The sequence below is a fragment of the Pagrus pagrus genome, assembly GCF_965226575.1.
Source record: "Pagrus pagrus genome assembly, chromosome: 20".
Lineage (NCBI taxonomy): Eukaryota > Metazoa > Chordata > Actinopteri > Spariformes > Sparidae > Pagrus > Pagrus pagrus.
In genome coordinates, this window is record NC_140207.1 from 25,820,253 (window position 1) to 25,837,493 (window position 17,241).

The window sequence follows — 17,241 nt, forward strand, 5'->3', positions numbered from 1 at the left end:
TGCCATCAAATTAACAAACATTATTGAAGTTCATGAGGTAAAACATTAAAATAACTTTTAATGTGGTTGAGGCAGGAATGTCAGTTCAATTTGTGACCAAAAGTAAAGAGTGATTTGTTTTTGAGTTATGATACGTAAGTAAGATAACATACGAATGTGACGTGGCTTATGTAATGTAAGTGACAACTACATGAGTTACGTACTTACCTCACTAATGCAGCAAGTTATGTTTGTATTGAATAAGAAAATACCCTTAAGGTTTAATGTTTGTAAAATGTTCCTAGGGACGAGGATGGTTCTGTATGATGCATGATGTCATCACATTCTAAAGTCTGTGGGCGGTGCCTGGGCAGAGCAGGTGGGGCAGGGTGATATCTTCCTAAACCAAACCAAACCACGACCCATTGATGATGTTAATGACAGTCCAAAAGTCATGAGTAGCAAGTGTAACCCTGGTAGCACAGAGGATGATGTAACTGAGACTGATGATGAAAATGTATTCAGAAAAAAAACTGTTTTTTCTTAAATGATTGAAAGAAATTGATTTTGATGTTAATTGAAGTATAGGACAACTGAATATTATTTTTAAAGTCCGTGAAGCAAAAGGGAAGTGAGCTCCGCCCCCTTGTGTGCACTGGTACTGCCGAGGAAATGTTATAGAGAGTCCCCTGAGCGAGTGAATACCTTCCTTCAGAGGGGGGTTTTGTCAAAAAAAGCTAACTCACAGTCAAGGGGACATTAGATTTACTAGGACTCTTCTTTGTGAGTTCAACTGTTTCTGAATTAGAAATTGTGAAGCTAAACTCACAACAATGATATGCTGGTGCCGTTAGCTAAGCAACTCTTACATGTGAAATTGTAAAAGCTGCACTTTCTGCAAGATGTAGTTGTCTGGTTGTAATGCTGTATGTCAACAATACAGGTTACATGCACATTGTACAGTGCCTGTACATTTATGCACCGAATGTAGCTGTGTACACAATGAACACTCTCAAAAAAGGATTCTGTTTTCTGTAGTTTCTTCGTGACGCCACATGACAACCATTTTGAGGCTTCAGAATTCGAAGGTAGCACCAAAAATATAGGGGGCAGCACATCAACAGAGTAACAGCTGCTCTCCATACACTTTGCTGTAGCAATATTTGGCTGTAGTAACTAGCTTCCTATAACTAGTTGGCGGCTGTGGCTCAGGGGGTAGAGCCAGCGTCTTGTTATCGGAAGGTCGCTGTCTCCATTCCCCTGTTCTGCATGTCTTGGGCAAGATACTGAACCCCAAACTGCTCCTGATGTGCTGGTTGGCACCTTGCATGGCAGCCACCGCCATCAGTGTATGAATGTCTGAATTACTGTAGGTTGCTTTGGACAAAAGCATCTGCTAAATGCCCTAAATGTAGATGTAGTTGGCTGACTGAAGAGAGCAGGAAAGAGAGGCTAATCATTGAGAAACAAAAGACGGACAGGAAGTAACACAACTTGACACACCAACTTCAGAAGAGTACAGTTCAGCTCTGTCCAATACCACACCGTGATTAAAGGCACGTTAGGTCTGAAGGCACAGTTCAACCACTGTCTCAATTGGTATGGGAGATATGCGTGTGTCCGGGACGTCCAAGCATCAGTGAGCAAATACCTAGCGCTGGAAGGCAATGAAATACTTTGTGCTAAGGCAGCTGCCACAGCAGGTCCCCAAGGACGCCAACCACCCAGCCAGCAGAGTGGGTGACAGAACTAGGGGGGTTAATGCTCAAATCACCCCGTCAGGTAAGGCAAAGACAGCAGAACTCCTTCAGTCCAAGAAGGCAGGCCCAATTCAAACTGAACTCCAGAGGGGAAGGAATGAGATCGGAAATGAGGGAGTTAATGTGGAGGTGTCTGACTGAAGCAGCGGGGCAGCTTCAAGGGCCTAGTCGCTCACCTACGCTGTTGCACGCCTTAAAGGGGCTTGACACTGGTCCCTTCTCAGCCAGACTAGGTCAGGCATCATTTCCTTCTTCTAAAGTTTGTTCTGTGGGCTGCGGGCTGGGGAAGGGGACCAGGGAAGGCCAAGACCATCCCTGACATAGCCACTCCTTGCTCCACACAGTCTCCTCCCCTGATCTTCTTGGCCACACATGTTCTCAAGGTTAATGCCCCACGCCTACACATCTCAGCAGTGATACTGTATGGAAGTATGTCAGCACCCTGAGTCTTGATGTCAGTCTGCCAGTCCCAGATGGACAAGTTGCTTTCTTCCAGGAGCCCATAGGACCCCTACCAAAGCTAACGCTCAGAGACTAATTCCAGGTCTGACCCTTCTGTGCTACCTGTGTGCACAAAGCCCTCACAGGCTGGCAAGCAAGAACTCACAGGTCTTTCCTTTGCCCTTTTCTTGAGCTGAACACTCATTCAGTCTATTTGCTTGTCCAGACCATGACACACGTCACAACTCAGATGACGGCGTGGCAATAGCTAGAGACACTGGTCAACCGTTTCCTCCTTGATTTTGAAGTGAGAGTGCCTGTCACTGTAGAGCTGCCCCAATCTTTAACCAATGGTGACAACTAGGCATCTGCCACCTCCTTGAACACACAGGTCCCATTTTCCCTGTCGCTGATCCACTTGGATCAAGAACTGGCCAGCGTGAGAGGGACCTGTTTCTCTTCAATTGTTGACTTGGTCAACAGTTTCTGGACCACAAGGGTTAGCCCGGCTTACCAGTATTAGCTGGCCTTCAATTTGGTACCCACCATTAGCACCATGAGGATAGCTGCATGGAGCGGCCAACGCCATTCATCCACACTGACGCAATGAGCTGGTTTAATGAGGTTGACGGACACTGGCTAGTCACCACCAGTGCAATCCCAAGTAAGAGGCTATAGTCTCTGGGCAGATGCTAGATATTGTTAGCATGTATTCCATAAGCTGTGTCCAAAACCACATCAGGATGAAAGGCATGCATTAGGTCGGCGGGCACTCTTCAACCATTGTCTTGTTCAAGTCTCGCGGTCACCCTCACTGGCCAGCCCCTGGTGTGATGTACCCAATGACATGTCCACGTGCGCCATCTTGAACTCTTGCATGAAATGATCCATCTTGCCTCTTCCTGTCCCTGATTCCATGGTGATGCTCAAATTATTTTATATTAATTACAATTATTATTTTTAAGAATTACTATTAGTAATTATTCATTGATATTAACCAAACCTGAGCCTACCAGTGTACCAACACACATGAGGATGAACCTTACAAAATAAAAGAGAAAACAATAACTAAACCACAAACCAAACCATGACATACAACATTGTTGTTTCTTCACACTGCTGATAATGTTCATTTTTTGAATGATTTAAACTAAAATGCTGGTCTATCTTACAAGTTGCTCCTTGAAGGTGATGAGTGAGTAAAATATTAATTATCTCTGAATGAGAAATGGATGCAAAAAGTAGGACATTGTATTGCTGTGTATTGCAGCATTCATGCAGCATGTACCTGTGTGTGTGTGTGTGTGTGTGTGTGTGTGTGTGTGTGTGTGTGTGTGTGTGTGTGTGTGTGCACGCACATTTGTGAAGCATTTGTTTGACAGAGGTATTTTGGGCACATGGTTGGGCTCTCTGACAGACTCACAGGGAACAGATAAAGACAGAGAGAGAGAGAGAGAGAGAGAGAGAGAGAGAGTGAAGGAGGGAGGGAGGGAGTCTTCCCAGTCAGTCTGAATCTCTCTCAGCCTACACAATCTACCGACTCAACCTCGGGCTCAGTAATGTTGGATACACTGCAAGAGTGAGCTCTACCTTCCACACGCGCTCCGCTATCACCTGCTCGAGGACACACACAGCACACACCTGGTGAGTAGACCTCTGTATCACTGTTACTGTTTTCCTCTGCCACACAAATGTGGAGCATCTGCGTGAAGCTGGGGGCTTTCATGGGGAAAATACTCTCATCAAATCTTAGAGATTACAATGGTGAGATTATCACAGAGTTGTCAACTACTCTACGTAGTTTCTACCATAAGTCAGTTACCCAGTGTAAACTTGTTGTTACATAATCTCAAATGAGCCACGGGGGTCTTTTGATTCTATAATCTTTTAATTCCTTTAAGCTGTTGGCTGCTTGCAGCCTTCCAGCAGGGGTCTGGCTTCAACTAACAAATACTTTTACTCACAGATGGACACGCACACAAACATCAGCTGAGAAGCCTATGAAATCACTACATGATATCTCACCATAGAGTCATACCACTCAGAAATTACATTTAAAATGTAAAGATGAACATCTTATCAGCTGAAAACTGCATGTATTTGCATCTATTAAATGTATGCACACACATACAAGCACTCCCACATACATGCATGTAATTCTGGGCTGCCTACAGGAAACCAGTCAACCTGCGCCCTCTCCTTCCCACTCATCCCAGTGAGAACAATATTTCAGCACATGTGGCAGAGCAGGGGAGGGAAGACGCTAATGAAGAAGGGAGCTTATTTTCACACCTATCAGGACTTGAAATCACACTGCACTTACAGTATCTTCATATAAAGTGCATCCAGCATAGACATGCTCTACTGTCTTATTCTTTAACAGAGAAAGAGGTTCAAATTTGCATCAGAGTTTCAGAATCATAAGCTAGGATTTTTTGGGGGAAATATGCTTGTTGGCTGTTTTTTCTATGGGTTAGATGTTCAGATGAATATCAATTCCATCTCTTGGCTCTGTCCAAAGTTAAAATGTACACCTACCAACATCTCTTAATGTCACTAATGAGGTTTATGTGTTTGTTTAATCCGTACACAAACAAATACAAAAATAGCACTCTATGGTTTTGGGGAAAGGTCAAATCTTGGCATCAACCCTTACAGAGCCAGGCAAGGTGTTTCCCTGTGCCTTCAGTTTATATGCTAAAATATAAGCTAATCCTGTCCTCACTACTCAGTACTCACAAACAGACAAGAAGCCCAGCTAATATTCTGAGGTGTTGGATAGATCAGGACCAAATCAGAGCCAAAAGTAGAGTGACTATTGGACTTCAGCAGGTGGCAACAAACAAAATTTCAAATAAATGACAATGTTGCTCTTTGTTTAGCCCCACTTCCCATCAAAAATATATATTTTGTTGCCACAAACTCATCTGGAAATGGTCTCAAGGTCTCCTTATAAATATCAAGTGGGGTCATGTTTACAAATGATTAAACGCAGTCTAAAACTGCGGTCACCAGTTGGCAGCCTTTAAATCCACAAGTGTCCCCTCTGCCTCCCAACATGAAAGTCAGGTTGTAAACATGTAATGTGAACATGATACGACATGTTTTGTGGAAATGTCAATACAGTATAGTATAGTGTAGTATAGCCTGTGACACATTTCAGCATATCTGTGGTTTGCAGAAATGTAAACTGCTAACATTTTTTCTTGGCGACTGGGCTGTAATTTCCCCCTTTAAGAAAGTGAATATGCGTATGTCAAAAAATGTCTTTAAATTCTTGAGCAAATAAAAAAAGTACATTCAGATATAATTGAAACAATCCATTGTGGTTCCCAGAGTCAACTGTTTTTTAATGACCCTGAAATTGCTGAATTCAAGACACCTGTGGTATGGGAGAAGACATGTGAGAGGTAGTAATATGTTAAAGTTACTGAATTATTAAGTCTTTCCAGGATGGAATGAAGGAACAACCTGTATCTTATCCCTCCGAAACCGATAACCACATCAGTGTTAATTAAAGGCCAATATCACCTTGATAAATTGGTGTTTAGCAGACCATGCTGTAGACTGGTAAAGGCATGTGCTGTTAGCCTATGTGCTGTTAATCCATCGGGGATCAGATTAAGGATGGAGACGCAGGGATTAGAAATCAGGAGGACCTTGGCTGAATGGCCAGACAGACAGGAAGGTATCAGGGTCATGTCACTGGGACTAGAGTCTGGCATGGATCATGGTTAGAGCTAAGAAAGAGAGACCTGAAGGGATTTTACCCTCTAAACTTTATAAGCAAAAGAATATGTTAGTAGCACTATGAATGGGGAAGACTTCAAATGTGAAAAAGCCATGAATCCCCACTGTTGGGTATTACTGTGGGTTCATCTTAAGAGCTGTTTATTAGAACTCGTAAGCCCTTTCCTGTTTTTGTTTGGTTCATGGTGAGAGAGACTTGGAAAGACCTGACAATTGACCTTTGAATAGCATTAACACAAGACACCTGAAAAGCCGATCTCAGCGTTTCTCTAAACAACACAGAGGTGGGGGGAGATGTCAACCACACCAACTACCTGTAATCAAACACAAGGTATGAAGAGACAGATGTCAACAAGTCTAGCTCTTTATGGAGGGTCCTTACAACCTCTTTTTGTAGGAAAAAATAAGCTGACTTAGTGTGTGAAACTATGAGGTCACAGACTGTGATTTGGATCTGATTCTGAGCAGACTGGAAGAATTCTTTGGCTTCAACAGGCAACACAATCTGACATCACTGTGTTGGTGTTGTTCCTTGAACATTATCATTAATGTTGCTCCAGGGCCATCATTGCTACTGACCAATCACGTTTTTATAATGTCATAGCTTTGTGACTTGGGAAAAAGCCTGGTAATATATACACATGGGAAAAGTTATCCTTTCTAACATGTTTTTAACATTGTGAAAGTTTCTATTTGAAGCAAAACCATCTTTTTACCCAGAACATATATGTGTTTTTGTTGCCTAAACGTAACCAAACTTGACAGAATACTAGAAAAACTGGTAAATAATAAATTAACCAAGTAAAAATATATAATAAAAGTTAAAAGTATAACAAATGTTCCAATTCCCAATTGGAACATTCAAGTCTCCTAGGTGAGAATAAACAGAAAACACCTGGTTTTGTCACCGCAAACACAGATGGAGATGTCCTGACTTCCCATCAAAAGCATACTTGAACAAACCACATGATAAACAACTACTTATTAATACTCTCAGGCATTTTTTTTTCACTCTGTTGTCTTCTTTCTTTTCAGTTACACACACAGGTCTGAAATACACAAATAATATATTTGGCTAACTAGAGCATTGTGTAAGGGATAATGTATAGTTCGGAGGTTGTTATGGAGAAAGGTGTTCACATAAGCTGTCTTGCTTATGTTGCTATATGTTGCCAGGGCGGATCAGAGCGCCGTCCCTAGCAACGGTCTGTTATACTTGACGACGGTCATTACACAGAAATAACAGACCGTAGAACGCAGCGATGGACCAATCAGAGAGCAGCATTCAATAGGGCCGTGTAATAAAATTACTTTAACTACCTTCTGTAATGGCACCAACAGACTGTTTGGCTCCCTTTGCTTTGTCCTGCATTGACATGCCCATGGCATTCATTATTGATCCTCATCGCCCTGATATTCCTGCTGACTCCAGTCATTGCATTTGTCCAGAGGAAGTTTCTCACTTTTACTGCTATTAGATACATTTGAATACGCACCTTTCTTTCGCCCCTGTCAGTTGGCTTTGGCTTAGAACAAACCACCAAACACATCCAGATTGCCTAAATCCAGCTGTGTTTGACTCAACTTGACACCAGGCATTATTTAGCCATATTCAAATTGTGCATGTGTGACGGAGTGTTTATCCAACGTGACTGACAGGTGTTGAGGGTTTTCTTCCCACCATCAGTTCTCATGTAATGCTGTATACACACAGACAGACTCTTTCATGCACACAGTGTCAGGTTGGTCCAGCTGTGAGCCAGACACTGTCTCTATTTTCAGCAGTGCTGGATCAGGCCTTCATAGTGTCAACAGGTGGACGAGCAAGGCAGCAGCTTGACATTTAGAAGCCCCTTCTCCTTCCTTGTTCCTTGTCACTCAAATTTCAACCTTTATTAAATCCCAGAACTGGGTTTTGCCAACACAAGTGCTACACTCAAATTATGTCATTGTTCAGCCCAAAACGTACACACACACAAGCAAAATTACTTCACTTGGCATGTCAATTGCAAAAGAACATGTCAGTGCAATGGTTAGACTCATTCAGCTGTTTCTAATATTTTTAGGATGGTAGTGGAATTCAGTAGCATAAGCAATATTATATTTATTTTAGACACCCCTTTATTGTGGTTAGTCTCAATGTTGATATTAAAAAGATCATATAACACAAACCCTTTCCTTAAAAATACATTGAGGAATGAAGGCTTGTGGAAGTGTGTGGGAGCATACACTAACATACACTGAAGCATGTTTGCCAGTTTACCAGTCAGAACAGCAAGGATGTTAATTAAACATGAGTGAAAAATGTGTGCATTTCTGAGGGCTATATGAATCTCAGCAGAGGAAAAGAAGAGAGACTAATTGGAATAAAAACAGATAGAACCACAGTTTCTGGTGAGTCAGAGTCCAGTAGTTGACAACCTGGAAATAAAACTCAACAATCAACTATCTCTCTCCATAATTGCCTATTGCACCTTTTTTAAACACACACACAGGTTGTGTTGATGTATTCGAAATAAATAACAGCAATCTTGTTTGATGCGGTTATGAATTCTGGCTGGTTGATAAGTTCTGCTCTGTGACATAGACAGTTGACAGTTGTTGGTGTTCTCTTTTAATCTCAGCATTCCTCCAGTTCCCACCCCCCTCCCACACTGTATTTTCCAAACAGCAGAGCTAATTTATTCAACACTGTAACACAAGCAACACATACTGTTTGAGCCTGGTGCAACTGAACTACAAGTGGGAATCATTTTTGTCACAATCAATAGGACTGTGTTTACTGTAGACCTGTACATGCTGGAGTTTATTGCACATTTCTGTGGGAAACTGACTTGATATTTTTAATTTAAAACTGGAGCTTTCCTCAGGGCACCATATTTGCATGTTATAAATAGAATGGTATACTTTAATAATGATATAATTGTTTCTTCATAGAAGATGAGCATGAAAAAAGCTTGCAGTTTGCAAGTTGCAGTACAAGAGCAGGTATATAGGTTTAAACTGCATTGATTGTTCAAATGGCTGGTGATGTTTTTTTAATGGCCTTTGGATGATGAGTCTTTTCTGTCAGGAGTGAAGGCAGACACTCTGTCCTGAGTGGTTTTTATGGCTCCTCACTTTACACTGTAAACTTCTCATGAAGGAGGTCAGGGTGAATTGTTGGTTCAGCAAAGTATGTCACAGTGATGAATCTCACAGTTATGAACATCAATGGTACTAGTGTTTTAGCAGCTGTGACCAAAAATGACTTTGTTATTTTATTTAATGATTCATTAAAAGTACTAACTACATAATTCCCTACAGTTGTACCTGAGAAGTATCTACGAGCTGAGCAATGAATATCTCCTGTCTTCGCTGTGTGACATGAATGCTGTGCTGGGTTAGCCATGTTTGGATGAAAAGCTGATTTTAGTCAGTATGTGTGTGGGTGTCTAAGAGGGCTGAGCATGAATGTGTAGAGCTATAAGCGCCTACTCACATACAATATGGTATTTATAACAGAATTGTACTGACATGACAGTTGTCATGTGATCTCTTCCCTCTCAGCTCACAACAGTAAGGACAGTGTGAAATGTCAGGAACATTTGCATTGACCTTGTCCGACAGTGTGCGTAGTTAATGTTTTGTATATACTTTGCATTTGGGGAACTGCATGTATTTTTAATTTAGCAGTTCCAAAAGTCTGTGGTGAATGGATGAACAAAGTATGTGACATTGAAACAAGAAAGCATTGTTGGTGCAACCCGTTCTCACTCCTAACGGGTCAAGCGCTTCTGGGTGTGATGCTTTAGTTACTCCTCTAGCCTCAGTTCTTGAATTGCCCATGTAGAGCAGTATTTTAAAGACAGAGACAAGTCTAAGTCAGGGAGTGGTTAGGGTGCTTGGATGGGTCATATAGTGGACTTTCCCTCCACAGATAATTAGTTCCACAGCTCTTGTAGAAAAATCAGAAGAATCGTTATTTTATTACATACAACCATGCAATGAACAATTCTCTGCATTTAACCCTTCCCCGAGGAGCCTGGGCAACACAGTGCCCCAGGACCAGCTCCAGATCTCAGCCAGTGTCAGTCTTGATGGTGGAGCAAATCCACGCCAGCAGAGGGAGAACATGCAAACCCCTCACAGAAAGGCTCTTACAACCGTGGACCATCGTGCTGCAGCAGGTGAAACATTCCTGGTTCTCGGGATTGGATGGACCCAGTATTTTCTTTTTGAGGGGACCACAAAATCACGTTTACTGCTTGGCGACTCCATTTTGTCTAATATTGTGATTTTTCACGACGAACACAATAATAAAGTCATCGGACTCAGTGTGTGAGGTTTCTGTGCGTAATTTAACTGAATCAAATGATGGATTCAAGAAACACACACAAAGAAACAGACTGGGTGCGCAAATGCCTTTATCCTGCATGCTTACTAAATTCTTATGATGATCCAAGAGCATAGAAAGAAGTTAGTTTGTATGTAAGTTCAGTTGGATCCAGGTTTTGTATTTTGTTTATAGGCTGTTGTACTGTACAAGTTTCAAAATCAAAATCAATCAAAACCCAAAAAAACGCAAAGGTAAAAACAGTAAAAGCTTTGGTTCATCAGTTAATTTTACTATAATGATATGTGTCGATATTTTAATAGTTGATACAACAACAACTTCCCACATCTCGTTTTGTCCAAAAACAAATCTATTCTCTGTGTATACATCCCCACCAACTACACCACAGCTGTGGACAGAGGCTGCCATTTTCCAACCATCCAACTACCTTGACAGGGATATGTTGAAAAGACCATACATAGCACATTTGATGGAGCAAGTATGAACCCCATTGCCTTTTGGTTGTACTGGAAATGAACCCATGTATCCCCTCTGATATAATGAGGGAGCAAGCAGTAGTGAACATGGACAAGATGACATTTGGCCAGCTCAGGTGCTACTAGCAGTGTGAACACAAGCACTACACAAATAAACATGTCCTCACTTATTTATCAATGAGGATCATTTTACCTCCTACAGTATGCCTGCCAGAGTCAGCTGATCCAGTCTTCAGGCTATACTGAGCTAAAGTTCCTATAAGCGATGACCTTTTTATAGCAGAATGTATTAAAGTGGAGTTATGTGTAGTGGATCCAATGAAAGACAGCAGAATTACACAGGATGACACTGTTGAAACAGATTACAGTATGGACCAATGGAGGGAGGGATGGATGGAGGGATTGTAAAGGACAGACACTCATTGTGAGAGCAGCAGTTAAGGTGATATTAATCCTAGCTTTTCCACTCCACAGCATGTAGCCTGTCTGGAGTTTCCCTCGCTATTTGGAGTAAAACCTTTCCTCTAGCTTCCTCAGTTTGGACTTTGTTGTAAGGGGTATACAGGCCTTTAAATGACAAAAGTGGGGAAACTCTGAGAAACCACTCAGGCCTTACAGACAAGGCACAGAAGTTTTTCCATACGATGGCATGGCAAGGTACAGGAGTTGTTTGTCTTGATGATGGTGTGCTTATTAATGCATACCAAACTAGAATGGCCCACCAGTCCTCTTTAATTCAGTGAAGCCTTATCCAATATGACCAATGTATATTTTTTAAACTGCCCATACATGCTTTACCATCATTTACCATCTAACAGTTCTGTGTGGCTGTCTCTGCCTCTGTTCCTCCCTGCAACATCTGTTGGCATCTGCTCATCAAATAGCATAATTCAATTCTAATTAAAACAGGTAGCACATTCAAATCTAATCTAATTGAATAAGGAATATATATAATATTATTTACTTAATATAAGGAATATATAAACAAAATGTCATATAAACGTCATACATACATATTGTTTAGGGTCTATAGATAGGACCTTATTGAAAGTTTTTTTGTCAAGTGTGAATAATAATAAATAAAAAATGATGCCACAAATAGTGACAAATTAAAATCAATGATTTTGGTCAAACAGTGAACAAAGGAGGTGATTTTTACGGCGTAATCGCCAGAATAAATGTTGGCAATAAACTTTTCTGCAGACGGACACAGATTCTTATTTTGCGTTTCACGTTTCTTTAGGCTCAGTTTTATGTTGTGACAACACTGTCTGGTTAGCTGTAGGCAGAGATTAGGGCTGGGAAAATGATGGAAATATCTTGACTTCTAGTGAAAAACAACATGACACAAACATGACTGGAAAATGTCCTCATGTCTCAGATCCAATGGTTTGGCACTTAAAAATATTGTTACACATTTTGAACTGGTTTGGCAGTCTTCTTGCCTGTGTACATCATGCATGTAATGCTACTACCATTCCCCCCACTTTCCAACTTGACGTTCTGGTGATTAACATAAAATATAAGTTATTGTCTAAAAGATAAGTTATTGTGTGTGACTGTGGTTGTAGAAACGTTGACTGCCAACATTTTATCCGGGGGACTGGGCTGAAGGTTAGCCTCCTTTAAACCTCCCAACACATGAATGAGGACCATGTAAGATATGTGGTTATTGAAACAAAAGTGGTTATATAGGAGTGTAAATGGTTTGTCAAATTAAGTATTCAAGTCATATAAATAAACTCAAGTACATGTGATTGTGTTTAGACTCAATCTCCCATGTTTATTTTAGTTTGTCACTATTTACCCCTAAGATATCAAAATATTACAAAATAACTTACTTTTAATGTCTGTTTTTTTTCAATGTAATGTTTCTCTTAGTTGAGTTCAGGTTTTGTTTTCAATGACAGTTTTTATTTTTGATGCCATGGCTCAGTGTCACTGTTCTGGCTCCACACACCAGTTTCTTATTTGACCAGCCTTGAAACTGAAGAAGTGTACCCATGTACCCTACTAGTTGCACTAGAGCTGAACTGTATGCTAGCTGTTGATGTGTTAACAGGCCAGTGAAAATGGTCAGCCCTCTGGAGAATATTAATAACTCAGAAACATTAAATCACATCTTAATTAACAAGCTATGAATTCATGGCAGACTGGCTGCAGGAGAAGGTCACAGGAAATAATAGAACTCTCTTCAGTGTCACATTACATTTTTCTGTTCTTTAAACATGTTTAAAAGTTTATTGCAAGTCAGAATGTTTTGTTTGCTATCTCTCCCATTCACTCTACCTTCTTCAGTTGTACAGAACATTAGTGCAGAATGAGTCCTGCTGAGTCCTCCCTCACGTTGCTGTGGACGTGAACCACGTGGACTCTTTTCAAATAACACTGTGAGATATTGCTGTCCTTTCTCTGTGGAGGGCCAGGTGCATCTTAACCTTCAGTGATCATTCTGTTCTCTTCTGATTTACTGCTGTGCAATATATGTGACAAATACTGCAGCCCCAACATAGCCATGGTACATTCCCTACAGTCACTGTGCCATTCCTCAAGCCTGGCTCAATCATCCATCTGATATCTAACACAGACATGCTATTTCTTATTCTGTCCTGTTCTCTCCCTATCAAGGCTAATATATGTAATTCCATGTTGTGTGTTAAAATGTACTGCAGTAAATCATTGTTGGCAGACACTGTTCACAAGTTCAACTTCCACCCATTATGCAGTTGACCCTTTACAGTACATGACATGATGTATGTTTCCAGTCACATTAGAGAATGTCACTTTACAGTCAAACACTGTGTCATTCTAAAGATTGAAGATATTCACATTAAGTTTCTAAAACTTTCTATAAAACAAAGTTCCCAGATACAATTTATCAGTCATTAGGCGTACATCCTTAAAGCATATTCTACAGCTAAATCTAATTATCCTAAATCAAAGCAATATATGTGCTTGTTTTTTGTATGATAAGGTATTTCTTCTTCAGAGGCAGTTTTTATGTTAGAGGAATTGTCTTTAAGCTATTTTAACATTTTAGTCAGATCTTATTACATGTTCTGAGTAACTTAATCCAGGATGTACTAGCATAAAGGTATGAAGACATTCTAAAATATTTACTTTGTATCTAGACAAATGTACTTGTTTTTAATGAAGCTGTATAATTTCAGATATACTTCCTAAACATGTAGCCTTATTTCAAGACAATGGCACTAGCATTATCTGAATTTAAGAATATTTTCCTACTTATTTATAAAATAATAATAATAATAATAATAACACACACACACACACACACACACATATATACACAGATATACATGAAACACAAAAAATGGAACAAGCTGATACCACTGATGCAATACATTTCCTCAACATACTACAATATAATGTTTTTTTCTAGACCCCCTACATTTATGTAAAGTGTCCTTGGTTTACTTACAAAAAAAAGACACTTAAATTATTTTGATAATTATTGACAATGACAAATAAGAATAGTGTATTATATATACATATATACATATATATAATATTTTAATACCTCTTTATGTACTTTCATTCCTGTCAACCATCCATTATAATTGTATACATTGTGATCTCGTTGATCTGCTCTGTACATGCGACATCTATTGCACGTCTGTCCGTCCTGGGAGAGGGATCCCTCCTCTGTGGCTCTTCCTGAGGTTTCTTCAGCATTTTTTTTTCCCTGTTAAAAGGGCCTTTTTTTGGGGGGGCAAGTTTTTCCTCACTCGAATCGAGGGTCGAAGGACAGAGGGTGTCGTCTCTGTACAGATTGTAAAGCCCTCTGAGGCAAACTGTGATTTGTGAATTTGGGCTATACAAATAAAATTTGATTTGATTTGATTTGATTATTAGTATTGTTAATGTATTATGGTGCTCTCTCAGCTCCTTTATTCGTACATCATTGTTTTTCACTTGTCTCTGTATTTACACAGCTATGCATGAAAGGTCTTAAAAAATATAGACTTCTGTTACTGAGGTTGGAGATTTGAGCTTTATTGAAATAATATTCGGATTTTGTCTTTGCCTCTCACTTCCTGCTCTATCTATTGATTCACTGTCATGCACTCTGTCTGTCTTGTAGGCCATCATGGAGGAGGCTGACCTGCTGAAGGAGAGGCTCCAGGCCATCACGGTAAGGACCATTCCGGTGCTTTTAGGAGTAAAATGGAGAAAGCTAGAATACAAATCATTTCTGTGTCACATGTTGAGAGCTGCTTTTCCGACTTGAACTACTCTTTGTCATTTGTTAATCTTATTATTGTATCTCTTATTAGGGGGAGGGTGTACTTCACTTAAACATTTTCAAATCAACATTCAACGAGTGCAGTGCCTGCTCAAAATATGCTGTTCAGCACAGATTATCTGGTAATGTGAGGGGCTTACAGATCCAGCCTTAAGCCTCCTGAACTGCTCACAGACTCAGGGCTGCCCCGATAATATCAAACATGTTTGATATTTACAATGTAAAATCTGGATGATTACATCCATACTTTCTGAGCCGAATCACAACAACCAATGAGAGAGGCATCCCAGAGCATCTGACGGTGTTCAAAACATTCAAAACCTTACATGAAATTCTGACACTGTTTTGTAATTGTATGGGACAATTTGTTCATAGTTCCCTTCCAGTCAGAGAGGTTTACAGCTCATCAGGACAATGTCATGTCAATCTGGGATGTGTATCAAGTGTTTTGGTCAAATCAGTGTATGCTGAATGTGCTGCGCTGCATGTCGATAAAGAGAGCTGTGTGAAGGGTTTTTAATAATGAACTTGGTGTAGTGAAATCTGAGTTATCAATTGTAAAAAAACAAACAAAAAAACAAACAAAACTGTATGAACCATTAGAAAACCCTTCAAACAGCAGTGAACACAGCCAACTCAAATGTGGTTCCTGTGCAGAATGACACAGAGAAACATGCAATCTCTTCTGCAGAGGATGTCTTTCACAGTATTATAATATTAAGTTTGAGCAACATGGCATGATGCAGCACTGAAACAGGAGTCATTTCCAAGCAGAGTCTGAAAATAAAGAGTGTGGGTGAGTAGTTGCAGGATGACAGAGCTGTGGAAGAAAACCTTCAGAGTTCTGGCAGTAGATGAGCAGGTCAGTTCCCCTCAGAGTGCAGGGAGGCAGCACAGCTGTTATCGATAATATAATGATAAAAAAGAACATAAAGAAAAATGGTGGTCATTTGACCAAGTATTTGACCACTTTTCATAAAACTGGACTGTCTATGCAGTAGAAAGACGCAAAACATGTTGAAATTGACCAGAGGGGGCTGTGGTATGCACTTTTGCTCAAGGGGTAGAATCTGCAACAATCACTGTGCAGCACTGGACCCATAAACACTCCAGTTGATGTGATGTACTATAAATTAGGCTTGGTTTTGGCTGTCCATTTTAAAACAGGAAACAGTATTTTCACAGTATTACATCTAAACAGTACACTAAAATATTTTGTATATATTTCTGAAAACTGAGTACATTCCATGCCGTACTATTCTCCATGAAATGTTGTTTTGAATTGATTGTTTTTTCCTTCTACTTACATTTTGGTAAGTACTTCAGTACTTACCAAAATGTCACCAAAAACATTTTAGGAGAGAAATAGGTAATGCAGAAACAGGTAGCCAGGTACAATCAACAGCTGAGAAAAAAGCATTTCAGAATATTTGATTAGAAGAAACATGTGTTAAGTGTCCATTTTCAGTGATATTATTATTAAAATTGAACTTGGACCATGAAAGACTATATATTGTGGACCAATTGTGTTTTCCAGCTAAAAGGGGCAGTTACAGCTCATCTGCAGGCTTATTTTTGCATTAAAAAATTCAGGCGAGTAAAAAAATAAAATTTTCAGCGTGTCCAAAACTCCTAGAGATCAATGACAGAAGCACTTACACAGTTTCTGGCTGTTTGGGAAATATATTCAGACTGTAACCTTTCAAAAGAGCCAAAAACCATCCCTGTACCTGTACAAATGGTTCAACAACAATTTTGAATTTCCTTTCAGACTGGGATAGGCGTTTAAGGATAATGTACGATGTCACCTTAATGCTGAATGAGAAACCAGATAAGAATCCATTGAGGGAAAAGTGCAGGCTAGCTAATTAGCGAGTCAGCGTTAAAGCACTGCTTAAAAACTTGCCTCCCAATTTCATCATTTGACAGTATGCATGCTAAATTGCCCTTGTTTTTCAACAGCTCTTCAAACCATTGTCTGCTCTTGGCTTGTTATACAGTTAGCCTTGCAAGTTTGTTCATATATCCCACCAGCCTGTGCCAGCTCAGCTGTAAGTCAAGCATGCACATCCACCACTAGGAGGCTGGGAGCAATATTACTGATGATTTTATGAAATGAAATCACACCCATCTGATAATTGGGTGGAAAAGAAAAGATGATGAGTAACATTGTCATTTAATTGGTAAGCCTCTAATTATCATGGCGCCAGTTGTCTCTGTGAAATGGTTTTC

The 17,241-nt window shown here is 40.0% G+C and overlaps 1 protein-coding gene across 2 annotated transcripts in view; it reads left to right on the forward strand.

Annotated features, from left to right (window-relative positions):
• The first annotated feature begins 3,636 nt into the window (after nucleotides 1-3,636).
• The window catches only part of palmdb (palmdelphin b), a 67,040-nt gene continuing 53,435 nt past the window's right edge, over nucleotides 3,637-17,241 (forward strand). The window contains exons 1-2 of one of the 2 annotated variants that reach the window (XM_084341203.1): nucleotides 3,637-3,824; nucleotides 14,848-14,898. In XM_084341203.1, the coding sequence (XP_084197329.1) occupies nucleotides 14,854-14,898 (45 nt within the window). In that variant the 5' untranslated portion in view covers nucleotides 3,637-3,824; nucleotides 14,848-14,853. The remainder of the gene's footprint in view (nucleotides 3,825-14,847; nucleotides 14,899-17,241) is intronic. The other variant, XM_084341201.1, reaches the window with a different exon arrangement.